The sequence below is a fragment of the Haplochromis burtoni genome, unplaced genomic scaffold, assembly GCF_018398535.1.
Source record: "Haplochromis burtoni strain Fernald_Lab_line unplaced genomic scaffold, NCSU_Asbu1 Contig_55, whole genome shotgun sequence".
Classification (NCBI taxonomy): Eukaryota; Metazoa; Chordata; class Actinopteri; order Cichliformes; family Cichlidae; genus Haplochromis; species Haplochromis burtoni.
In genome coordinates, this window is record NW_024582416.1 from 757,966 (window position 1) to 783,095 (window position 25,130).

Consider the following 25,130-nt stretch of genomic DNA (forward strand, 5'->3'; position numbering starts at 1 on the left):
GCTTCTGGTTCTCGTTTTAATTCTTGCTCGTGGAAGCTCTGAGAAACGTCTGACAGAAAATTGAAACCAAAAATTCAGCTGTCATCCAGAAAGACTTTTGAAAATTCAGCGAGACGGCCAAAAAAGCACGACCAGTGGGAGACAGTCTGCAGCGTCAGGAAATACTGAGGAAAGAGTAGGAAAGGTTTTGTCCACACTAATGCCGCTGTATCCAAACAACAGATTATGAGATTTGACTCGGAATAAACTCAAATAATTGAACACCGATGCCACAGCTGTATAGATTTCTTGGAAGCAAAGTCGCTGTGGAGGAAGAAACAAATCCACCGACTGAGTTAAAGCCATAAACTATAAACCGCAGTTGTCTGGATTATTAAAGCGAGACTGAGAAGGAGATGAAAAGAAAGGAGACACTAGCTAAAATATTAAAGCCTGTCACTGCTGCTAAACACTGACAAACACGAGCTAACTGTTGTGTGACTTACAGTCTGAATCCTGCCTCCAGATGTGGGGACGTAAGAGATCTTGTAGTTCTGGACACGGCCCGTCGGTGGAGTCCACATGGCGTTCAGAGTGGTGGTGGTTTCATTGTACACAACCAGGTTGGTGGGCGCTGGAAGAGGCACTGCACAGTGCAACAGGCAAGCACATATGACAGTTAAAGCTACGCCAACAGCAGTTATACGGTTTCCTTTGAAAGCGTTTCTGATATCACTGAAATATCTTTTAAAGACACAGTCCTTGAGATTATTGGCTGATTTGAGTTCAGATGCCAGTTAATTTTCTGCCTTTTGTTTATGGTTGAAAGAAAATCGAGCAATGAGCGTTAAACAGGACTGCAGCTTTAAAAAAGAAAAGACAGTCGCTCTTCGTCTTTTCTCAAGCAGGTGTCTCTTGACGGACAATAGATGGAGGAGGATGATGATGATATGATGATGATGATGGATGACAAATGCATGGATGAATGAATGAACATGGATGGATGAATGAGCTGATGATGGCTGATGGAACGGGCTTTGAAAACAGGGATTGAAATCCTTGTTTTGCCAGGCATGCATGGTGGAACTCCATCCAGCCATTTCATGTAACCGAGTAAGGACATGAAGAAGCCGTGGGATGATGGCGCGGACAAACGCAGACAAGCAAACACGTAAGAATAAAACCGGGCTGTGGCAGCATCAGCACCACTGGAGCGATGGATGGGTTAAGGGTCTTGCTTGATGATGAAATAACAACGGTTCTGATGACTGGTTGCAACAATAAAACATGCTTTTGTCACTTGAAAGAAAAAGCATCCCTTTGGTTTGCTATGAACACACTTACGTGGGGAACCATTTTGACGGCGCACTATAGAGGCAGAAATAGAAAGGCATAATGGGCAAACCCTTGATCGAACACTTCACACAGCATCAAAATGCAAAATTAACACCAAAAGAAGAGAAACTGTGACAAATACTTTAAGCATACAGTGTTAGCTAGAGTTATTACTGAGTCGTCATCACTGTGTGCGTCTTACATGTCCTCTCGGTGCCTAGCAGGTCCTCGCTCTCCGACTCATCCGGGTAGATCGCAGTGACGGACACGTCGTAGGGCGTGTCTGACTCCAAGTTCTCCAGCAGGTGGGTCGTCTCATCATTGTTCAGAATGGCCTGATGAGGAAAACACAAAGACAGCTTAGCCAATAAAAACCAAATGTAAGCCATGTAAAATTCATCGTCTGTTTTTTAGATGTTCTCCCTGCCTCCACCGGAGGTCTTTCCTAAGCAACGCCAAACACCTACTGTGGGACTCATCGTGAAATACCTGCATGATTTATTCCTAATATAAACATCCCGGACATCTGGTTTTCTCTTACGTATTGGGTGTTGGCATCTCCCTTCTTAACCCAGCCAATGCGGTACAGAGCCACGTCAGGCGCTCCATGCTCCCAGTGAGCTACAAAGCTGGTATGCGTGACTTCTGTGAATCGCAGGTTCTTTGGTGCTGGAACCACATCTTTAGAGCGGAGGAAAGAAAATGCAATTATGATCTCCATCTCGGTCAGAAGCAGCAAACGGGGCCGGCGCCATGGTAACGATTCTGACCTGTGATGGCCTCTCCCAGCATCGGCTGTCCGGGACCTTCGTCGTAGACTGGAGTAACAGCTAAAGAGTACTCGGTCTGAGAGATCAGGTTATCCAACTGTCTGCTGGTCACGCGTCCTCCCACTTCCAGCTGTAGAACAATAAAACACAGTTGTTAAATGTTATTATACAGTATCAATAAAGAATATATAGCGCTTAAGCATCACTTTGCGCGTTTGGAAAAGTGTAAGGCTTCGTTCTCAGGGCAGGTTTCCTGGAATTCTGGTGACCTCACTAATCTGCACCTCATAAAACCGGTAGCACGTGTGACCAGCAGGTATAACACTAAAGCAAACAGGAAGAAACTAAACACACGAAATACTTTGTGCTCTTGGTTTCACTCGTTAGCTGAAAGTTAAGATGTTGTTAGTGGCGCCATGTCTCTGTGTTGCATCACATATCTTCAGCTCAGTGTGTTTCCACCTTTAGAGCACCTTAATCTTCACTTCCTGCAGAGTGTGCTGCTGTAGCCCAACAACTCCCACATGGGGACATGCAACCATAAAGTATTCCTCCAGTCCCCAGTACCAGAACCAGCCTGTAAGCCTTGCAAAATCACATTCAGGAAGTTTCATAATATTTCTTTAGACTCCAGAAAATCCCCTCATGTCCACTCAAACAGCTGCAATCTCCACAATGTGATAACGGATCAGTCGAGAAATATCCAACAACTTAATCATCATAAATCCTAATGACTATAACAGACAGGAGGTTCTGCAATAGCAGGAAGGGACTGGTCATAACAGCGGTTGTAATACCATGAAAGGAAAGACGAACTCACTTCTTTTGCATCTCCACTCTCAGGCTTATAGGTGATGAGGTACTTGCGAACGGGACCGGGAGCAGCATCCCAGTCAAGCGTCATGGTGCTGTGGGTAATATCCCGAACCCTCAGTTCTCCCGCAGGTGGCATGGGCACTGCACATGAGTTAAAAGCTCTGTTAGTTTATCAAAAATGACTCTGAATTTGTGCTGAAACATTGAAATGATAGGCTGGTTACGAACATGTGACTCCCTGCTTGGTAAGTGGTTCGCTGGCTGATTCTCCATGGAGGGCAAATAGGGAAAGCGTGTAGGCCGTGTTGGGGAGCAACTTCACCAGCTGGACGTCGGTTGTGTCGCCGCCCACTCTGATCTGGAAGCGGACCAAACCAAACAAACAACACAGGTTGAGAGGGGAAGCAGATGAGGGGGACTCCTCGCTGGCTGGGAAATATGGTGAGGAGAAATACTGGAGCACATCTGCTGCATCTGGGTTTGCCCCACTGGGGTTGACACCTCATGAAGAAATGATGATGATGTTCCCTTGGCAGAGTGAGCTCATGGTTCAGCCACCCCTCTGTGGCTGACAATGTTTCTTTGTATTTTTTCCTGTTGCCTTGCTGCTGAGTGACGAGGCAAACACTGGTGTCTTTGTAAAAAGTTATTTCAATGTGTGACATCTGCACTCAGTCAGAAATGCTGACAGCAGGTCACTTTGTGCTTTTAGCGAGGCGCTGCGTGTGTTTGGTGCTCGTGTATGCGAGCAGGCATTCGTGTTATGAACCTACAAACACATGTGAATGTGTCCATTTCAGTTCTATCCACAGCTGATTGGCTGGATGCCTTCTGGTTTCCCAGAATGGATCTTACCTCCTGCTCTGTAGTGGGCTGCGTAGCATTGATGGCACTGTAGAGCAGCATGTAGCCTGTGGCTCCCGGTGCCCTTTCCCATCTCACTCTCATGGTGGTGACCTGCTGATCGTAAATCTCCATCCTCCTCACGGCACTCAGGGGAACTGGAAAACCAGGAAACAGCAAATACTTGTTAATCACTGCATTTGTATAGCCACAATTATAATTAATTCTTTGATTGCATAAAGTTTGCATTTACACTATATAATCTTTCTTTCAAATTTGGACTTAAAACCAAATTTAATCTCTTAATTTGCATCTAATCAAGATTTGGTACTTTCATCTTTTTGCAGCCACATATGGTTTCATAAACAAGGTGCGTATATATGTGTATATATATATATATCCTTTGAACCTTTTATTAATGGAGACCACACACGAATTACAGTCTCTGAGTTGCATTACGTTTGTGTTACGCAACCGTGCCGGAGAGATTGCATGATGGCGGCTGACTCAAAGGGCAACTGCTCGTAAAGCAAAGACTCAGGGTTCGTGAGAGCACCAGAGTCTGCTCGAATTGAAACCGTAGCTCTCTCAGAGCCCCATTTATCTGGCTTTCCTAATAGCGCGAAAGGTCTGTTTGAGTTAGACTCTAAATGATAACCACTTAAGAGCATGCAATAAAATACGGTCACATCTGCAGTTCATCATCACGTACCGATTTAGCTCATTTTTACTAGTGTCATACGCAGCGCTGTTTACAAAGTTAGGTTTGCATTAACATTGTGTGTGGAGTTTTAGTCACTCAGTCTCTTTCAGTGAGCTGAAATGGGACATACGTGTGGTCTCTTTTCCATCCAAAGCGTCACTGCTCTCCTCTCCCACCACGGAGTAGACGCTGACCAGGTACTGTGTGAGAGGGTTCAGCCTCTGGAGAACCACAGTGGTCTGACTGCCGTCCACGATCACCTAATAACAGACAGGAGGATCAGAGGATTGATGAAGTTTTACTAATGTGCACCAGAACTGTGAATATCTTCACAGACATTTCCAATCAATCCCAGAAAACAATCTGTAAATTTTTACCAGGCTAAAGGTCAGCCTCACCATCTATAAACAAATCCACAATGTTCACTATTCAAGCAAACCCTGGGAGTTGCAGAAAAACAAACTTCTGCATATTTGTTTCAGACTCCAAAAACACATCCACGCCGTGGAGCCGAGACGCTGCCGGCCAGCGGGGCCATCACTCATTCAAAGTCACGAGATTTTCTTACTAATCTCTGAAACTGAGACGGCTGTTTTTGTTTCGTTGGCCTGAGTCGAGCTGCAGTGTAATCAGACACCCAAACAGCAAGAAGCCAACACAAACAGGTGGCTGGAAATAGAAGTTGTTTCCCAGTAGCATCAGGGCAGCATTAACACTCACATACTGCACTACAATTACTTGCGTGTGATTGAAGCAGAGCAAGTTTTTTGGTGTTTTTGGCAAATACCTGTTGTGGGGCTCCCGATAAAGTCCTGTACTCCACACGGTACTTTTCTGGTTGGTCGTCGGGGCCGTCCCAGGTGACTCTGAAGGACCGGTGAGTCACCTCTGATGTCACCAGATTAGTGGGTGCATCAGGAGCGCCTCCTGTTAAGATGCAAGCATAGAATGCTTGAAACCGCTGCGTATAATTAACTCTAAATCACTGATTTAGGGTGAATTATATGTAGTGAAAAGCTCTGAAACTGGCCAACTTTCTCATTTCATAGCTTCATAGCTTTTCCACGTATGACGGAGTAAATGATGCTCATGCAGGGGTCGTTCTTTGCGTCTAATGTGGCTTTTTCACGAGGATCCTGGATGCTGTCCACTATAATTATACTGCTTATCAAACACCTGGGACTTCACACACCTGGCCCTTTGACACTGTTACACAGGTTGTCAGAAACCCGGTCCACAATGTCCAGCAGGAAGGAGAAATCGGCCACGTTGTACATGTGAATGTCATTCGGCTCAGAGGCGATGGACCTCAGCTCGTTCTCGTCTGCATTCTTAATACCTAAATAACAATGATATAAAGGTCAAGGGTCAGCAGCAGCTTTTTAGATGCAGGAAAAGCACAAGTTAACTGCACCACTCTTTGCTTACCGATGGCATAGAGCTCAATGCCCTGATTGCGCAAGTTTTGAGAGTTGGCAATGACGTCATCCTGCGATTTTCCGTCAGTGATCAAGACGCCAATCTTTCGAGCGCTGGGACGCATCCCAACGTCCTCTTTGAAATTGTTCTGGAGGATGTAGTTCAAAGCCAGACCTGCCACGAAGAAGGCACAAAGTAATGCAAAATGCTCGTTTGCGTCTACAAAAGCAAAAAGATCAGAAACGAAGCGAATCACCTGTCATGGTGTTTCCTCCTTTGTAGGGCAGGTTGGACACAGCATCCAGGAGAGCCTCTCGGGTTCGGTGAGCATTCAAGTGCCATTCGGTCTTTGGGTCTCCGCTGTACTGAGCAAGCCCTAAAGAAGCCGCCAAATCTTAGTTAGAGCACCTCAAAGAAAACCTTTGCTGTATTAGCAAATATATACTTTATCATTCTTATTTTGATTCAACATACCGATTTGGACCCGATCAGGGCCGATGTCAAAGACGCCCACCATACGTGCAATGAAGGCACGAATAGTCTTGAAGTTAAGACGTCCGATACTCCAGGAGCCGTCCACCAGAAGCACAATGTCAGCTTGAGCATTGGTCCTGCACATCGTATCTGACAGGGCAGAGGTTCACGTGTCACGAAGGATCCCAGGTGAACGTTACAAATGAGTTTCAAATATAATCAAAAATGCTCAAGTGTAATGGTGGAAGAGCTTTCAAGGACGTGTGAGAAGAAAAGAAGGGAGGAAAGAAGAGCTGACGGCAATAAATTTCCACAAAAATCCAAACAATTTCCTGAATGCTTAACAAACAATCTCTACATGCACGCAACAAAGAATTCTGCTCTTTCTTCCATCCCTCTGTGGATAACAATTATTTTCCAGGTGGTATAATTATGATCTTCTTCACTCGGCAGCATGTGGAGGCAGTAATTCTTTCAGTGGTTTTCCCATCCACGGGGTACTCCCAGGAGAATGTGCCCTTTATATTAAAGGCCTTCGCTGAGGAGATTATTGTGCCCTGCAGAGCAGCGAGGAAACATTCACATCCTGTTTTCCAAACACCTGTGTGATGAAAAGGAAGTCATCCGATCCTTTGTACCTAAAAGAGAACTGCAGATGTCGCACTAACTGCTGCTGTCTGCAACTGAAAACAGGTTACATGATTTTACACATTAGAAGTACACACAACATCTCCAATCTGTGGGCAAAAAGCCCAAGAAGTGGTATGTGGAGGTAAAATATGATTTTCTAAAGTCATTTGAAATAGTTTGTAACAATAAAGATCCAGGAATAAGTGCCTTTAATGTGCAGACACTTACTCGGTAGATGTACAAGGAAACGCTGATTATGTCACCTCACCGAGTCTACATCTGCCTCCTTTTTAGGAGAGGGCTTGCAGCTAACTGGTCACGCTGACCTTTCCTCGCAGCAAACACAACTTCTTTCCTCGTCTCACACTTGCTGCCTGCCACGCTCTGACTCACTGGATAGTAAAACGTTTTATAAGTGCAAACAGATTATACACGCACGGCTCGTATCTCCGCTGGCTGGACTGGAAATAAAAAGCGGAAGCCCAAAGTGACACGGCGAAGAAAGCAGGGAAAGGGCAGGCAGATGGAGTTGCCATTACATCTGTTATTTCGTGAGACAATTCGCTTTAAAGAAAGGTATTCAGCTTTTATGTGGCTTGGATTTACAGAGGGGTTTTTCCCCAAACAAAAATGTAATATGTGACACGCTCTCCAATGTTTGACAGAGAAACAAAACATACTGGAGACACTGACTTAAACAGGACGACAGATACAGTAACAGAATGACTAAGACTATTTCATTTGTTTTTGCATAGAACGTGCTCTGCGCCTTCTCTTATTCTTACAATGACCGTGTGCAATGTACATCACATATATGTGGGTAATATTACTTGGCGTGTCAAAATTTGGAGGATCAGGTGCATCAGAGTAGGTGGTGTACTCCTCTCCAGCCAACGGCATGCTCTCCCCTCCTTCAAACATACCGAACACACTCACTGTGTATTTGGTACCAGCTCTGTCAACCCAAAAAACAACTTTCATTACAAAATATGCAGGAGAACATAGTCCAAAGTCCAAACGAGTCTGATAATAAACCGTAAAAACACGAAAAAGTGGGACAAACCTGAGTTCTTCCAGCACCACAGTGTTATCATAGGGACCAACCAGAAGTTGCCCCAGGTCGATGTCATCCTCCACTGGGTGGTAAGTGACTTTGTAGCCCCTAACGTCACCGGGAGCGTGGTCCCAGGTTACACGGAAACTGGTCTTGGTGGGCTCTGAAGTCTGGAGGTTCCTCGGGCCTTTGTAAGGTGTTACTGGAGGGGAAGGAATACACACACTGATCGGGGCAGATGTGGAGGGTCTTTAACGACTTTATAATAGCCTGGATTTACAGTGTCATGATGTGTAGTGAACAACGGGCCAACCTACATGTAGTTCCTTCCCCTTGCCTTGCTTTGCCTTCTCCGGAGCGATAAACGGGCACCACAGTGATGTCATAAGTGGTGAGAGGGGTAAGGCGTCTCAGCACAGTGGTGGTAGTGCCACCGGGCACTTTGGCCGCCAGCTGGCGCCCTCCTGCCTGTGGTTTGTAAGTGACGCGGTAGTTGACGACGTTTCCAGGTGCCGGCTGCCATGTCACCTTCATGGACTTCTCCGTCTCCTCTGAGACGACGATCGATCTGCCAGCAGCTGAAACTGCAACGAAGGAACAAATATCAGAGAGAAACGATGGATAGATGGCCCCGGGGGAATAAAATCACCAAGGCTTTCCTGCTGCTAAGGAAACGGCGCAGTCAGCTACCTCGCAGTAGCTTTCATCGGCTCATTTTCCACGCGTCTGAATACAAACCTACTTACTTTAAACAGATGCAAAGTTACATGATTGATTGTGTTTAATAGGAGGTTTTGGGCGCCAAACTTTGATGTCTTGCCGTGACATCTTGAGGAAATTCTTTGTGTGTCTGTTGAGTGCTTCTTACTTTCCCTGCAGGAAGGGCAAGTGTGAATTGTCAGAGGATTTGAAATGGGCTGAGGAAAATATTCAGAGCCCTCTGCATCGGTGGGAGCACGTTTATTAATGGAAAAGGGAAGCACATCCAAGTTAGCTGCGTGTCGCTTCGGCCCAGGGAGGTTCTAGATAGGATGGTTGTATTTGGTGGGTATGCCCCCTCTCCTGCTTGCCAGAATCAATAAACAATAATAGCGTTTGGAAATCTTTTTCCTTGAAATCTTTTTTTACTAACTCTTGAACTAAAATCCTCCCAACTGGTGCAAGTTTCTGCTCAATATGCATGAGTGAGGCCTATCTGCTCTGGATCTCCCATGAAAGTGCGTGCAGGTGTCCTGGACGTGACATCACCTCTGCACACATATATAACATACATGCACAGCCTCGAAGACGTGCGTGTGAAGTCTCCAGATTCGTTACAGTTCAGGCGAATGGCATCAGCTATGACGTTATCTCTGAGCTCAACAGAATGAACTGAGCAGTAAGCGCTGATGACAGCTCCCTTTTTCTACAGCTTACAAAATACCACTTTCGACACTATTTTTTCCTGGACCACGTTTAAGCCTGCGTCACTGACCCAGAAAGCTCAGTGATGATGCTCCTGGACCGTATTTGGAGTTTAACAGATGCAAGAAGCCCTAAGGCTTTGTTTGTGTTTTAGGTGGGGGGAAATATCTGAAGGTCCCTTTGTGTCTTCTGTGGTTTTATGGCTGTACGGTGACATCACACATACTTAGCTTCACACTTTCTAGGCATGACCGAGATGAAGCCTTCAGACTTCACACAGAAAGCCTATGAAGAAAGCGAAACAGACCAAGAAAAAAGAAGAGTAACTTACCATCTGTGGTTTCTTCTCCAACCAATGCCTGGCCCGTTCCATGGCCGTAGACGGCAAACACAGACACCTCGTAGCGTGTCTCTGGGGTGAGACCCTGCAAAACTGTGGTGGTGCTGCTTCCTGGTATTACTGCTTCCCCAGACTCCGTAGTGAACAGAGACTTGTACGTGACCCTGTACTGACGAACGTTACCCGGGGCCGCGGTCCAAGACACGGCAAAACTGGTGTCTGTGACGTCACTGGTCACCAAGTCTCTGGGTGAGCCGAGCTCTGGGGGATGGATTCAAAGGCAGAAGTAGATCAGACATAGAAGTTTGTTTTGAGTTGGTTCAGTACTTTACATTTGGGCTGAGATGCTGTTAGTACTGCTAATGCAGACATATAAAGATCTGAGGAAAGGGACGGAATGAACAATGGCGGTGATAAACCACCAGACATCACTCATCTGTCTCCACCTTAACCCCTGAGGATGTGTTTGAGCACCCACAGTTTTCTCCCTTCATAATAAGAGACGGTTGGAAAAACTTCTGCAGAACTAATCACATATCCTCAGCACCTCTCCTGACAGCTCTTTAATTTTCCATCGAAGCAGAGGAAACCCGATCCAGAAATGTGCGCTCGCTACAATTGCAGATGCTGTGCTCGCCGTTTTTCTCCTTCACTCTCTTTTCCTAGGAGACTGTCATGAGAGGAGAAAGCTGCAGAAAAGGCAGGGAAGGGACTTTGCGGTGGCGTCTCGCAACGCAAGCGCATGCCTGGCTGAGAGGGACGCTCGTGTTGAGACGGCTCTTCAATCTGGCCGCCATATAGAGGAGCTGGATATCTCACAGGAGGATGAGGATGAGCTGCCACGCACAGCCTCCCACACAACCTCCGGGATCCTGATCCTCATTCAAACACCTAACCCACTGCGGGCGAGCAGAGCAAAGCTGACCAGCTGGGTGGTCCCACTCAAACCTCATCTATCAAACCTCACCAAATGAGATTTAATAAAAGCAAAAATGCAGTTGAAAAGAATGTAATGGAACAGAAAAGTCCTATAAATGAAATGCATGATGATTTCAGGCCCTGCGACTCATCCAGTCTGGCTGAATTGGAAAGCGAACGGAAGTAACGGTACCGGGCGTGCCTGCCAAGCAGAAATCTGCACCTTGAGAGCAAAGAGAGGAGGCACTTGTCAAGCGCAACGGCCACGACCACAAATTAATGAAGAGTTCCAGATTTATGGATACCATGAAAACAGCGTGGGCCGCTCATAAATACCCAGATTGTTCCATCAAAAGAATTATCTTTGCCAAGCAGATGAACTTGACTGACTTTACTGGCTGTGCGTGAACCAACGGTGGAAAAAAAAAAAAAAATCACAACACAATGGTTTCTGCAGACAGCGGCTCACTTTTCATCAGCACTTGCAGACAAGCTATAGAGAAGGGGAAACACATGCTCCAGTCCAAGCAAAACCTCTACAGCAATGCAAAAAAACAAGTTTCACTTCTTTTCTGCACAGTTTGTAGTTCAGTGCTTGGTTACAAAACACATGTTTAGATCTTGTTGCATTGTTTACAGTGCCACCTATCAAAATAGAAGAATTATAGCCGCCTCTATATAACACCCCACCCGCCTCCTGAGCATCCTACCCATCAAGGCGAGGAACTCTCAAATTAAGATCTGGAACGAGGGTGGCTCACAAAATAACAGTAAGGCCTCACCCATGTCTAGAAAACCGCATATGACACAACCGAAGATCATCTGAGAGATTTCCTGCAGGGCATGTGCCGACATAACCTTCACATCTGCAGCCAACGACGTCTAAAGCTCGAAAATATAAATGACTGCAGACGGCACTTGAAAGAAATCAGTCGTGCCAGCAGGCAAGAGAAATTCAGAGGAAACACGACTAACCTGCCAGCACTGTCCTAATCATTTTACGCAGCTACATAGACTCAGGTGGGTCACTGTATATATTACCTGACTAGACTGAGCACGCTTGCTTTCTCTGCAAACTCCTTCAAAATCACATCGGGAAATACATTGTGCCATCTCAGCACTGGCAGCCGGGTTCAAGCTTCCTTCGCTTTATTGCTCTTGGTCAGCTAAGACGTACACGTGGGCCACGAGGATCAAGCCTTCAGTGTCTGTCAGCCAGGGTTGCCTGTCCCTAGTCTTTTTTACCTCAAAAGACCTTTTACAGTGGTGGAAAAAAATATGTGGCACGCCAAAGAGTCTGGCACTGCACAAAATTCATTAAAGGGATAGGTTAAAGAGGAAACCGAGCCAAAGTGCTACAACCTCACCTGGTGCCGAGCTTTTGTGCAAGTCAAAGCTCGAAAGTCCTTCATGGCATAAACACATCAGAGGTGTCATGCAGGTAGTTAAGCATTTGATAAATGAGGGGTTGAACGTTTGACCTCTTAGGGAAGAAACAGCCCTTTATCCCACCAGGTCACCCTGAGGCATTGTGGTTCACATTTTCAAGTACCCTGTTTTCCCTCTGCCTTTCTCTCTGCCCCTGCCTGTCCTTTGCCCCACCCTGGAGGAAGATGAACAGACGGCTCTCCCTGAGACGAGACAGACAGCTCACCCAGCTTTCAGGGTCCTCTTAGGTAACATCTTCCACATGCCGACTAACACTCCCACTCCTTAAGTAAATAGTTAGTGTATAATATCCACATTTAACACATTGATGTAAGCATTCTGTGTCACACCATCTCTCTGCTCCCACTCGTTTCAGGATGATTTAATTCTGCTCTGCTCAAGGCTTCTGTATTGTCTACCATCCTCTGTTGGCCGTGAGAGAGGCCTTTGTGCGAGCCACTTTCTTCCAGTTCTTGCCTACATGGACTTCACAGAGTGGGTCACTCAAAAAGAGTGGCACACAATGAGATCAGTGTTTAGGCATGCTGATATCATGACAGCTTAATAAAAAAATGCCTAAACAGAGTGCTTTTTCATGGAGCTTTTTCCTGTGGGGGTGTGGGGCTGACTGCACAGATTTGACCTGTGGAGACGGCTTTAATCCAGACTGGGCTCTCCGGTCAGTGTGGGAACAGCAAGAAATAAAGACGAGACCACTTTTCATCCACATTTTTATGGTCACCGAAATTTACACAAAAATGCTTTGTTGAAGTTGTAAATTCAAGACGGAAATTTTGTTAATTTTTTGCACTCGAGTCTTCTTATTCAACCTGCACTGGGAAGCCTATTAAAAGCAGATATATCCAGCACGCAGGACCTTGCCAGTGGTTTCAATGTAACAACATAATTGTAAAGACCAAGAAATGTACTCTTTAATATGTCCAAAGGCTTAAATTGCTTTCAGAGAAGACTCTGATTCAAATGAGGCACAACTTGGATGTGATGAAAAACAGCCACCGTGCCATTTTCATCTTGGCACTCGACAAGATGAAGAAAACACTGTCCCACTTTTTCTATTACTGCAAAATTCATTCTCTGATCTTTAACTACCCAAAAAGGACTCATAAGTGAAATTGGCCAAGTCTACTTTCTTTTTTGCCCTTTTATTAACAGTTTGGCCAAAACAACAGCAGACTTTATCTCTTCACACATTATTGAGATTCAAATTATTGTCTGTTTAAACCACAATTTGGGCCAGAACAGCTAGCTCCCCAATAAAACTGAATGCACAACTAATAAAATTCCTGATTTTATAAACAGAATTTGCAATCAGTAGCAATTACTGATAGAGAGACATCCCCGCTGAGCTACTCTAACACAATCATTCGCATGTCATAGAGATGCAAAGGTCTCAGCAGGCGAGCATACGCCTCTCAAAGTCAGTTCCAAGTCATTCCATAGGTTTACAAGCATTCCACACCCACTCATTTCCATCTTACTGCCTTCATGGGTGGCAAAGTCACCCCGAGCTAGGAGTCCAGCCCGTTCTCACTTCTGAGGCGTAATATGCTGATGATTTGTCAAGTCCTGAGGCGTTCCTGAGGAACACGAAAGGTGACCGCCCGCGTTCTTATGCTACGCGCCGGGTTACGGATGAAATCCAGTAGAATGACACTCCCGCGGTATTCCAGCCCTAACCTTAACCCTAACCAGCACTTTAATGACGTTTTAAACAGATTTAAGTAAAACGAACATACATGTGTAGATTGATTCCAAACGGTTCTCATGTTTCCTCATTTTTCAGATCTCGTAACATAGAGACGTGTTGGGTGCTCGGAAGCGTAATATATCGATGATTTGTCACGTAGCGTTAAATATTACGCTTTAGGAGTGAGGATGTGTCGGGGAGTCTGTGGTAAAAGAACGCTTACACATTCCATATTTTTCACACCAACCTTCCAAACTACTACACAACTTTCACTTTATTGGTGCAGGGACCTTTAGAGGACAGGAAACAAGTTCCCAAATGCGTGTAGTTTCACAATAGGGGGCCTGTTAAGCTGGAAATACTAAGCACATCTACAAAGCATGCTGCAAACACTGGAAATAAACATGATCCGACTGTGCTTCAAAGGCTTTAAAGTACCAATATGGCAGCGTCTCTTACCTTCTAAGGTGGTTCCGGTGCCCAGGAGAGGATCGCCCAAACCAGAAGAATAGCGAGCGCTGACAAACAGCTCATACTCAGTGGCTGGCTGGAGGTTCTTCAGTACAGCCTGGGTGGTGTCTCCTTTGACAGAGATCTCCTTCCTCTCACCTCCCTCAGCAGGTTTGAAGGCAATGCGGTATTGAAGAACATTGCCAGGAGCAGCCCTCCACGCCAGTTTCATCGTAGATATTGTTTCATCGAAGACACGCAGGTCACGGGGAGAGCCGCGGACTGAAAACAGATCAAAATGCATCATTTCTCAAAATTCACATTTCTCAAAACTTCAGTTTGACAATAGTGTCAGCAGTTGTCCTCGCTCACCCTCCTTGGTGGTTCCATCCACCTGCATCTCGCTTCCAAGGCCGGATGCGTACTCAGCAGACACAGACACACGGTAGGTAGTGATGGGGAAGAGCTCCTGGAGGACTATGGTGGTCTCTGGGCCAAGGGTCTGAGCCTCCAGTATCTCTCCTGTGCCGCTCAGCGGGACGTAGGACAGGCGGTATCTGATCACTGAACCCGGCGCGGCTTGCCACGACACCTTGAAACTGTTGGTTGTTTCTTCTGTCACTCGTAGATTTCTTACAGCTCCTTGTTCTGAGAAGAAAAACGCAACTCTTAGATGCTCAGTGTTTTTATTTTGATTACATTCTGTTAAATTCAGGTAAATCTCTTACCTTCGAGAGTTGTCTCTTCACCCGTCAAAGGGAAACTGTCTCCTTTATCATACTGAGCAAAGACATTGACTTCATAGGTGGTGAGGGGATAAAGATGGGGAAGGACAGCTGTGTTGGTATCGCCGGGCAAAGCCAGGGAAATGTAGTCTCCGGTGACATCTTCCGCCTTGCGGAAACGTAGCAGGTAAGACAAGACATTGGCAAGAGGAGGTACCCAGGTGGCACGGAAGCTTCGGGAGGTAATTTCAGAAAAGCGCAAATCGCTCGGTGGAAGCAAACCTGAAAATCAAAGAGGTAGTCAGGTAGTTAGAGCCTCACCTGCACGTGACTTTTATAAAGCTACTGTAGTTTAACAAATATGGATTTCAAAAGTTGAGATCTTGAAGCATGGACAGCACACTGGCTGATTGTCGAGTGTTTTGGGCTGCAGCTCTCGGTATCACTCGAGCTCATTCAAGAGGCACGTCCGTGGTTTTTGTGGTATGTTTATTGGCAACTCTGATGAAATGATTCAATTTTGCCATGTCTGACAGCAATTTACAAAATATGTTTCTCTGTTTAGCTTTTCCATGACTGCTCTGGCTATTTGCCACTACGTCAGCGGCTAAAAATGCAGTCACATTTCAGGGTCTAATATCCTGTGGACCAGTGTGAAGGTGCTAACACATGGAAACCATCAGAAAGAAAAGTAAATCTGAGCTCCAGATCATAGTAAAGGAGTTGATCTTCTTCTACTTACTTCTCTTTTTGATGTTGAGCAGCTCCTGTTCAATCCTCAGACAGATGGACTGAGTCAGCTCCTTAGAGATCCTCTGAAAAGCGTCAAAGTCCTCCACCTCATACACATGGGTGTCAGCCGGTGGATTAGCGATGGCCTCCAGCTCTGATCTCACCGCATCCTTCACGCCAACAGCAAATATTTCCACATCAATATTCCTCAGTTTGGTGGCCGCATCCCTAAAAGAGTCTGACGACTTTCCGTCTGTGATCAGGACCATGACGCGGGGGACGTTCTGTCTCGCTCCACGAGCTGGGACAAAGATCTTCTCCCTGACGTAAGTCATGGCCCTGCCGGTGTTAGTGGAACCGCCGCGGTAGGGGAAGGTGCGCACAGCTCTGACGACAGCGTTAATGTCATGGTGAGTGTTGAGGGCAAACTCGGTGTATGTGTCGCGACTGTACTGGACCAAGCTAATCTGGATTTTGTTTGGTCCGATGTCAAAGGAGTTGACCAGAACCTCCAGGAAGGCACGGACTTTTGCAAAGTTTTGTAATCCGATACTGTACGAGCCATCGACCAGCAGGACTACATCGGCCTGCACATCCACTCCCAGTGAGCACTCTTGAAAAAGACAGGAAACCAAGTCACATGACTGCTTGTGATTCATTCACGAGTACATCAAACTTAAAAGCTGACCACACGTGACAGCAAACCACCTCACCTGTTGACACCTTGACAGGCTGCGTCTTCTCCAGTTCAACGATGGGTTCACTGGGAGTCAGACCTTTGAGTGCGTACAGGCTGATTTCATACTCGGTCTCGGGGGAAAGGTCACGGACGTTGACGGATGTCTGTCCAGCCCCAATGTACAGCTCTTGGCGTTTCATGCCGGGCAGCATGGGATTGAGGGTTAGCTTGTAGCCCGTGATATCACCCAGAGACGGGGCCCACGTCACCCTCATTGACTTGGATGAAACTTCTGTGACCTCCAAGTTGGAGGCTGGCTCCACCACTGTGGGAGGCATCAAAGTAAACAAGATGCTGCACATCAGTATACTGTAACAGCATTTTAGATGAATCCTGCATGGGCATGTATTAAATATCACTTGACTCACTCTCCTCTCCGCTGACCAGAATGTTCAGCTGCTCATCAACACCGGAGCACACTTGTGTTATGATCTCTTTCTGGACCTCCTGGATCATGTCAAAGTTGGGCACATTGTACACGTGTTTGCTGTGAGGCGTGGAGGCTATTTCCCTGAGCTCATCCTCATCTGCTCCTTTGATACCTGTGAAGGAAAAACAGTAACTCATGTGTTAGGACTGTCTGCTTTACAGATGTGATTTAGGGCATTGCTTATGTTAGGCAATACAACAGTTTGACTTTTACTGGGGCAAAACTGCATCTTAAAACGAGCCATCGATGGAAAATCAAATGGTTTCTGAGAACAGGCAGACTTTCACATGGGAAAGCACAAATCAGAAAGGAAAAAAAACACTGAATAATAAACCATACCTAGGACAAATATTTCCACTCCAATGTTCCTAAGTCTTCTAGCATGCGCCTCCACTGGGTCTTGGGATTTTCCATCAGTGATGATCATGGCTACCTTTGGAAAAGCTTTCCTGGATCCAGCTGCCTCAGTGAAAATGTTTCTCACCAGGTACTCTATGGCATCGCCTTTAAAAAGAAGTTCATGTGTATTTTTAAGTCCTCGCTCGCAATCAGGTTAAAAAACGCGATTCAAAGCCTCCTGATAAACATCGTACCTGTCATGGTATTTCCTCCTTTATACGGAAGTGAGTTGATAGCTTGGAGCAGGTCTCCTCTCCTGGTGTAACGAGTGAGGGGGAACTCTGTACGAGTGTCTGAGCTGTACTGAACCACCGCCACCCGGGTTTTGTCCTCGCCAATGTCAAAGGCCCCTGCCAGCGAGCCGATAAAGCTCCGGATGTGTTTGAAGTTTTCTCTTCCTACACTCCAAGAGCCGTCCACCAGGAAAACCAAGTCAGCTATCGCACTGACCGAACACTCTGAGGACAGACGGCGGACAGGAAAGACCGTCAATCAGGAGAACAGTCGATGAGAGAATGAATAAACACACTTTAACTGATTCGTATTAGGAATGGATTGGCTTTCAACTTTTGGTGAACGATGGGGTTAAAATCTCAGAAAGCAGAAAACTACATTCTTTACATCTCACGGTGATATTTTAAATCATGGCATTTCTTCTGTCCGTCTGAATAAAATAAAATCTTTGACAGGTAGTTGGACGACTGAGAGATGTGCATTCTTGCATCAAAGGAACTCTGAGCCATTGCCAAAAGTGGGCTGGTGCAGTTATTCCAGCAGACTGAGGCAAAAATGTGCCTTTGTAGACTAAATATTCAGCAGAAGTTCCACTGGTAATATCTACTTTTAAACACTGAGATCCTCAAGCTTTTAAATCACAGATGCAACAGAACATTTAAGTTGAAATGCTAATTAGCAGGGCTTATGTGGATGGACTTTAATCCTCGCTCCCTGCACACTCATTGACTCTAAATGCGATTCCTCCTGTCTCACATGAAACATTCAGAAAAAGGCATCTTCAGTCAAAATGCTCTGACTTAATGTTTCAGAGGATCTGCACTCATGGTTGCAGTTTCCAATCATCATATGAGGGAAAAGTGAGCACGTCTGCCCATCAGTCACCACGGACAGTTTGAATAAGCTGAGGAAAGTTTGCAAAGCTGAACTCGTACCTCAGACCTGCCTCCTGCTCCTTTCCCCTCCAAAATCATTCTCCTTAAGGGTTGAAGCTGAGAGCTCAAGGGAGCTTTTCTCTTGCAGCTTCAAGCCTTCCTTTACTTTTTTTTTTCTTCTTAATTCTAACCAGGCTGCTGGTTAGAATTAAAGGAACCAATGTGCCTTTCCACTCGCTGCCAAAACCCTGTCTGTCTACCCAGTTAGAACCCAGTAAGATGCCTGACCAAATTATTCCATGGGAAAAATATTATGATGACAGTCAAAAAGGAAAAAATACATTTTAAAAGTTCGGAAAGCCCTGCGAAGGGTCGGGTGTGTTTGGATTTTGGCCGACACTGCAGTAAGCATACTCACTGATTGCATCTGCCTGTGGCCTCCTGACTCGTCCGCTGCTGTTACTGGACTGGACTGAAACACAGGAAACACTCGGTTAGCGCCGCACATTGAAACCTCACTGTGTACTTTTTCACAGCGGAAAAAGGCAAGAAAATCAACACATCATAAAAGCAGCTCCGTACGCACACAAACGCTGCATTAACTACAAACAGCGAGCAATTCAAGAGTCGGTAAACAGATGTGATTTTTCCCTTTCCTAGATTTTTTATGGCTGGATGGAAATGCTATTACTTGACTTTTACTAGCATATTATATGATTAAATTCTCTCCGTGTTGCCGAGGGAGTAAATGCTTTGTATCAGTGAACATAATTCAGAGGTTTCAATAGCCAGCAAGGAAAAGTGATTTCCTGATGTCCTGAATTCACAACAGGACACAATAAGAACATTATAGAGCGTAAAAACATACACTTAATTTTTAAAAACCTGTTTTCCACTGAAAAATATGTTTATAAAGCATAATCAACTCACTGGTCAGTTGTCCAAAGATGGGGATGCTCTCCTCTGAGCCATAATAGGAGCTTATTGACACAGAGTAGTCCAAGTCAGGGGTCAGGTCAGTGAGCGACGTCATAGTGGCAGACGCATCTAGGGTAAAGTCTCTGGTCGGTTCATCTATGAGGAGCAAAGCAGGAAGTTAGAAAGTTGCTGGGGTTTCAAAGCGTTTGTAGTGTCAGCACACCAACACACGCACTGACCTCCATCCGGCACTTGCACTTGTATTTTGAAGCCCTCTATCGTTGCCGAGGGTCTCATCCACGACATTTCCACTGTATTCTCATTTAGAATGTGAAATTTCAAGTTTGAGGGCGGCTCCACTGCAAATAAGAGACGAAGCGCTGTTAAAACACAAGACGCGTGTGACCGTGGGCGTATTTCTGATCAAGTGAAATAAAAGGGCATCTTTGATTAAACATTCACATTAATCCCAACGACAAACACTTCGTGGCTGAAGCGGACTTGTTCGTTGTTGGGGCCAAACACACAACACGTCCCTCTGTGAGGGTGACAGGTGAGCAACACGTGACAATGGAAAAGTGTGAGAAGCCATTTTGGAGCAAAATGGCGCTTGTTTGAGTTGCCCAGCCGAGACGGCCCGGCAACTCAAGCACTGGCATACACGTCATGTGCACGAATCCACGCAAACGCCACTAAAGTGCAGACACTGAGTGAACCATCCAACACATGCTAAGTGCAGTTACAACGCATGCCCCACATATTAAACTGCCTTTATGATGGAGCCGAGCTCAGAGTAACAAACACAACAGTGACTTCATTCTTAAGTTACCGATTATACAATGGAATCAACGATGCCATGTAGCTGTTGGAGTGACAAAATGAACACCATATGTTATATACACAACGTATATGAACATATCTGAGGGACAAAAAAAAAATACTTTGTTGTTTATTTGCTTACGACTCTTTACAAAAGCGTGTGGCACACATCCATTGCAAACCTTTCAAAAAGAATACACAATTCGTCACCGGCGACTCTTGTGTACTTTTTCAGCGGCAGCGAAAATGCACAAGAAGGTGTGAGAGAACAAGACTTCCTCAGACAACCAAATGTGCTTTTACAGAGAAAGGTGTACATGTAAAATAAATACGAGAAGACATATACAGTGTGAGAAGACCGCAGGCCTTTACATGGAGCTGACTTGATGACAACATCATGCAGTGTGTACATGAGAAAGTTGTTTGACTCAACAACTTTGACCGGCTGGACATTAGTTTCCATGTACAGAGACAGAGATGACAAACATATTTTAGAATGATATTCTTTCTTACGTCTTTAGGCTGCAGGCAGGCAGAGTGTTAACGTTTGAGTACGTGAGTACCACACATGCATCAAAGTCACATCAGAGTATTTCAGGAACTAGCAGCAAACTTCTGACTGCGTTTCTGTCAACCAGGTTAACCGCTGTTAGAGTCGGGTCACGGTATGGGTGTTAGTTCATATTTTGTGAGCTCATCCTTCAGTTACTTCTCATGTAATCATGCAGCTCTGAAAGTCTTTTCACTCAGTAAATTAGTGTCAACAACACAAAACTCGAGCAATTAATCAAATTAATTGTCGTGAGGTTAATGAGGTTAGCGCAACCAATCTTACGTGGTCCTCTGGTGCGGGTCCTCGTTTATCCGTGTAGTGGCGGGGACGCGAACATGCATGAGATGCCACGGCATGCAGTACTGGGTGCATGCTTCATAAGAATATCATTGTAAAATATACTATGAGGAGGAAGCCATAGCTTGGGACACACTGAGTGCACAGGCAGATGACAAAGAGGAGCCCACCAAATATTTAAAAAGTGGCATTGGAGGATCACCAACCTGGCATCTCAACTCATGGAGCCCCGGTGGACCATGTTGCCCCTGATTTCTCCACGAGTACTCATCTCCAACACCAAAACGGTACGGGTGTATAGTGTGTGTTGGTACTTGGGTGTGGATGAGTTGGGGAGGGGTAGTGAGTAGCACAGCGTGGACGATGAGTGGAAAATTCAGCTGCAGGATGCGCCTGCCGCTCCCACGTTTGTTCATGGCGAGCTTGTCTGAGCATCTTGTTTTGATTTGCTACAATTCCTTTCACCTCATGTCTGTCTGCTCTAAAAAAATGTAGCTGAGGAACAAATGTGGTTTTGTCAAAATAATCGCGGGTAGGTTATTTGGACTTTGCGGTTGTGTTTGTTATATGGACGTCTGTCCCATCAGCTCATAATAAAGGACACTTCTGTCTTCCAGGGGCCAGAATCTGGCTCCCGTTGTGTTACCTCAGTCTCCAGCAGTCAGCCAGCCAACCAGCTATCCTGACCTGAGCTGCTGCCAATAGGAGAGACCAAGAAGAGGAGGAAAGAACACTGACTCTCCCAAAGAGGCAGGACAGATGCCAAAGTAATTCCACAGCCTGTGCTGACATTAAACATTACTGCATATTAACTTTCCATATGTCCTGCAACTCAGCATTTTCACAAATGCCCGCAAAGAAGCTCGAGAAAGGCTCTTTGTCTTTGAGCTGTCTGAGGATTAATTGGCTATTCTCCTATTTCATCTTTCCACTCGGTTAGCGTAGATACCCGAGCGCAGACTCCTCTGCCGTGCGGGAGCAGGATTTCATACCCCCTCTCTATGTGTCATTATTTTGGACTGAGATGTTTGAATATTTAATTACATTAAGTCATTTTCTGTCAGAACTACTCCTGCTACAACCGATTCCTAACCGTTGATGATGTTTTACATCATGTCGCATGTGGAGCGAAATCATTTAGTTTCTACTGAAACTGTAACGTAGAAGCGTGAAATCAGTGTTGGGAAGGAAAAAGCCAGACACTCGAGTTTTAATCACTTGCATTTTTCTTGCACAGATCCACTTCTGTCCACTAAATGACTCTACTCCAGTACTGATGCACTTTTCACATTTCTATTTATTATTAAAACTGAAATGACTGTATTCTACTTTATCTTTTGTGCTTTTGCTGTCATGCACAATAATCTAATGTTTTAACAGCTGTTAGAACCACTGCAAAAGAAATTTGCATATGTTTTAGGATCTTTCTGCACCTTTAGTGTAATGATGATAACATTTAACATGTAAGCCAGATCAATCAGTGCGTAACTACCTGGTTTGGGCCATCTTCCCATTTTTGCTTTGGAAAAAGTGTAAAACTGAAATAGCAAAAACTGTGCTAAAACATTTATAGGGAAACATTAACCACAAAATGCCTTTTGTTACACTTGTAGTCTGTGCCTCGCTGTTTAATACATTCAGTTAGAAACTGGAAATTAAATAAACTTTCGTGTGCACGGTTTCTCACATGTGCCAAATGTGGATGAGAAACTTGCTCGTGCATTATTGGTTTAAAACTCCTAAATTACAGTTTAATTCCAAGTGAGTGGGATCTGGATTTGGAGTTCACATCAAAGCAAACAATGAGTCCTGATAGATACATTGGGAAAATATGCCACTACTGAGGAATAAAAGCATGACAGACATCAAGGAATCAGTCACATAGTCAACATATCATACATATGAAATAAGATTAACTTTATTCAGTCAGTACAAACAGTTCATGTTTGGTTGTGATGAATCGCTCACATTAATTCCAGTAGCTTCAATAAGGAGTGGAGATAAGAGGTAAAAATAGAAAAGGAGGAGATAAAGACTGGACAGAGTTGAATAGTGTGTGTGGGGAGAGTGAGGCCAGATGCTTTGTATTTACCTTGAGCATCTATGGAGGACAACAGGGCCGCCAGGAAGGCAGCCGTGGCCAGAGACAGCCCTATCTTCATGTTTGGCTCTAAAGGGTCAGCAGCGCATCAAAAAGTCTGCAGACAACAACAAAAAAGGACATTTGCACATCTCAGCTCACTTTTACACTGTGGTGTAAAGGCATCAGCTTTACACCTAACGTAGAGCTGCGTCTAAAGCGTGACCTGAGAGCCTTTACAATTAGACAGCGTGCACGCAGTTCTCCCTGGATCGTGTTTCTTTGAATATAAATCTAGATAAATAACTTTAATTAGTCAGTCATCGCTTTCAGTCCCGACACAAAAAACTGCTGGATCCACCTAGACTCCTTTACACAACCAACCACACCTTGCTGCCTTCAGTTGACTCCCATGGCCTGAGGGAGCACTTTTCTTACCACTGAATGAAGCTCTGCAGTTATTCAGTAATAAGAGAATGAAAGAAATATACAACACATGCAATTCAGTTTTGATTTTCCAGTGCATAAACTGGAAAATGGATGTGTTTCTGGTTGTTTGCTGACTTTGGCAGCTTGCTGTGCAGATCATTACATCCAGCATAGACTCGCTGGTTCTCGTTCACATAACACCTACGGGGATGAAGACTGGATGATTAATTTTAAATCATGCTTTTTATTTGTTTTTGTTTCTAATGTCTCTGTAAAGCACTTTGAATCACCTTGTTGTTGAATTGTGCTATACAAATAAACTTGCCTTGCCTTGGAGGACCTCATAGTATCACTAAGTCTGTGATATCACGGGCTACTCTGTGATGATTCATTTTCATGTATATGAAAATATATTACTCCTCTATCCTTCCCTAAATCTTCACTATGATCCTAAGGGTTCCCTTGGGAAAAGAGAGGAAAAAAAAATCACAGAAGCAAAAATTTGTTTTTAATACATTCATTTCCTGTTGCAGATTTACTTGGATGTGATTAATTTGCATTTTTGACATTATTTTATTATTATAAACTCATGAGTCGCCCTCACACGGGACACTTCAGGCTGAACTCGAGTTCTTTAAACTTAACCGCAGGCTGTGCGCTCCGCCTGGTGCACATGTGAGGACACTGCAGCCCTGGATCCAATCGGATATCTTGGATCATATAAAACACAAATATTAGGCTAAATCTAAGTTACTACAGGCTTACCTGCCTCTCGCGGTGGCTGCATTTAAATCTGTTCAGCTCAACAACAAAAAATCGAGCTCTTATCTTAAATTTTCTAATCTCAGATCAACAACTCATTTCAAACTTCTATAATTTGCTTTAAGAGCATTCAGCTTGGTTTGGTGATCAAAGCGCATTCAACTGAAAAACTGTGAATAAAAAATTTAAATATCGTATCGAAATTTTGTGAGGAAAAATAAAAGTTGATCTTTATAACTTAATTGTTAGAAATAAAAGTTTGTCTACTCACCTACTGAAGTTCCCCCAAAATTCTGAACGGACCAAACGTGAGCGCAGCCCGCTTGAAGCCTCCCCCCTCAGGAAAGTAAGAAATTTCAGGAGCTGCTCCTGGACCCCCTTTCCTCTCTCTCTAGCTACTGGAAGCTCCACCAGCAGATGTCCAAGAAAGGAAAGCCTCTTTCCAAGTGGGAAGAATCTTTCCACCATCGGCTACTTAATAAGGGGGGAGTTCCCAGCTCTCAATTTACCATCATATGGGCTTCTTACGAAAGCTCCGTCCTTCACTTGATGTATGTCCCCCGCTAAGACCGACCGGGTGTTCTGAAATTACATTTTTCCCAGCATTCGTTCGGTCTGGCGACGAGTTTCCAGCGCCAATTGTGACTTCACAGCAGGGGCACCTTTGGCCAGAGCGCACCGAGGGGAACTTTCTTATTTGCGCAATGAGCAACTTTATCCAGCTTATTTACACAGATGTCAGCTGAAATTAAAACTTCACCTTTTCATTTATAAACAATAATTTTTTTGTTGTCATTCTCCCCATAATGCGCTCAAGATGCTTAAAGAAACAAAAGCGAAATCACATCAGTCCGTTTGTCTTTCAAG

General features: G+C 44.9%; 1 protein-coding gene across 3 annotated transcripts in view; it reads right to left on the bottom strand.

Annotated features, from left to right (window-relative positions):
* The window catches only part of col12a1a (collagen, type XII, alpha 1a), a 46,537-nt gene extending 21,808 nt beyond the window's left edge, over window positions 1–24,729 (bottom strand). For 2 of the 3 annotated variants that reach the window (XM_005922369.3, XM_005922371.3), the window contains exons 1-31: window positions 24,535–24,729; window positions 23,085–23,190; window positions 19,563–19,682; window positions 19,336–19,479; window positions 18,824–18,877; window positions 17,491–17,754; window positions 17,237–17,401; window positions 16,836–17,009; window positions 16,442–16,732; window positions 15,739–16,341; window positions 15,000–15,278; window positions 14,644–14,919; window positions 14,281–14,553; window positions 9,759–10,028; window positions 8,341–8,607; window positions 8,033–8,225; window positions 7,800–7,924; window positions 6,340–6,489; window positions 6,122–6,241; window positions 5,875–6,039; window positions 5,639–5,785; window positions 5,234–5,373; window positions 4,577–4,706; window positions 3,756–3,901; window positions 3,129–3,258; window positions 2,905–3,041; window positions 2,085–2,214; window positions 1,856–1,995; window positions 1,517–1,649; window positions 1,324–1,347; window positions 486–625 (exon numbers count right to left, since the gene is read on the bottom strand). In XM_005922369.3, the coding sequence (XP_005922431.1) occupies window positions 486–625; window positions 1,324–1,347; window positions 1,517–1,649; window positions 1,856–1,995; window positions 2,085–2,214; window positions 2,905–3,041; window positions 3,129–3,258; window positions 3,756–3,901; window positions 4,577–4,706; window positions 5,234–5,373; window positions 5,639–5,785; window positions 5,875–6,039; window positions 6,122–6,241; window positions 6,340–6,489; window positions 7,800–7,924; window positions 8,033–8,225; window positions 8,341–8,607; window positions 9,759–10,028; window positions 14,281–14,553; window positions 14,644–14,919; window positions 15,000–15,278; window positions 15,739–16,341; window positions 16,442–16,732; window positions 16,836–17,009; window positions 17,237–17,401; window positions 17,491–17,754; window positions 18,824–18,877; window positions 19,336–19,479; window positions 19,563–19,682; window positions 23,085–23,154 (5,400 nt within the window). In that variant the 5' untranslated portion in view covers window positions 23,155–23,190; window positions 24,535–24,729. The remainder of the gene's footprint in view (window positions 1–485; window positions 626–1,323; window positions 1,348–1,516; window positions 1,650–1,855; window positions 1,996–2,084; window positions 2,215–2,904; window positions 3,042–3,128; window positions 3,259–3,755; window positions 3,902–4,576; window positions 4,707–5,233; window positions 5,374–5,638; window positions 5,786–5,874; window positions 6,040–6,121; window positions 6,242–6,339; window positions 6,490–7,799; window positions 7,925–8,032; window positions 8,226–8,340; window positions 8,608–9,758; window positions 10,029–14,280; window positions 14,554–14,643; window positions 14,920–14,999; window positions 15,279–15,738; window positions 16,342–16,441; window positions 16,733–16,835; window positions 17,010–17,236; window positions 17,402–17,490; window positions 17,755–18,823; window positions 18,878–19,335; window positions 19,480–19,562; window positions 19,683–23,084; window positions 23,191–24,534) is intronic. The other variant, XM_005922370.3, reaches the window with a different exon arrangement.
* Window positions 24,730–25,130: the final 401 nt, after the last annotated feature.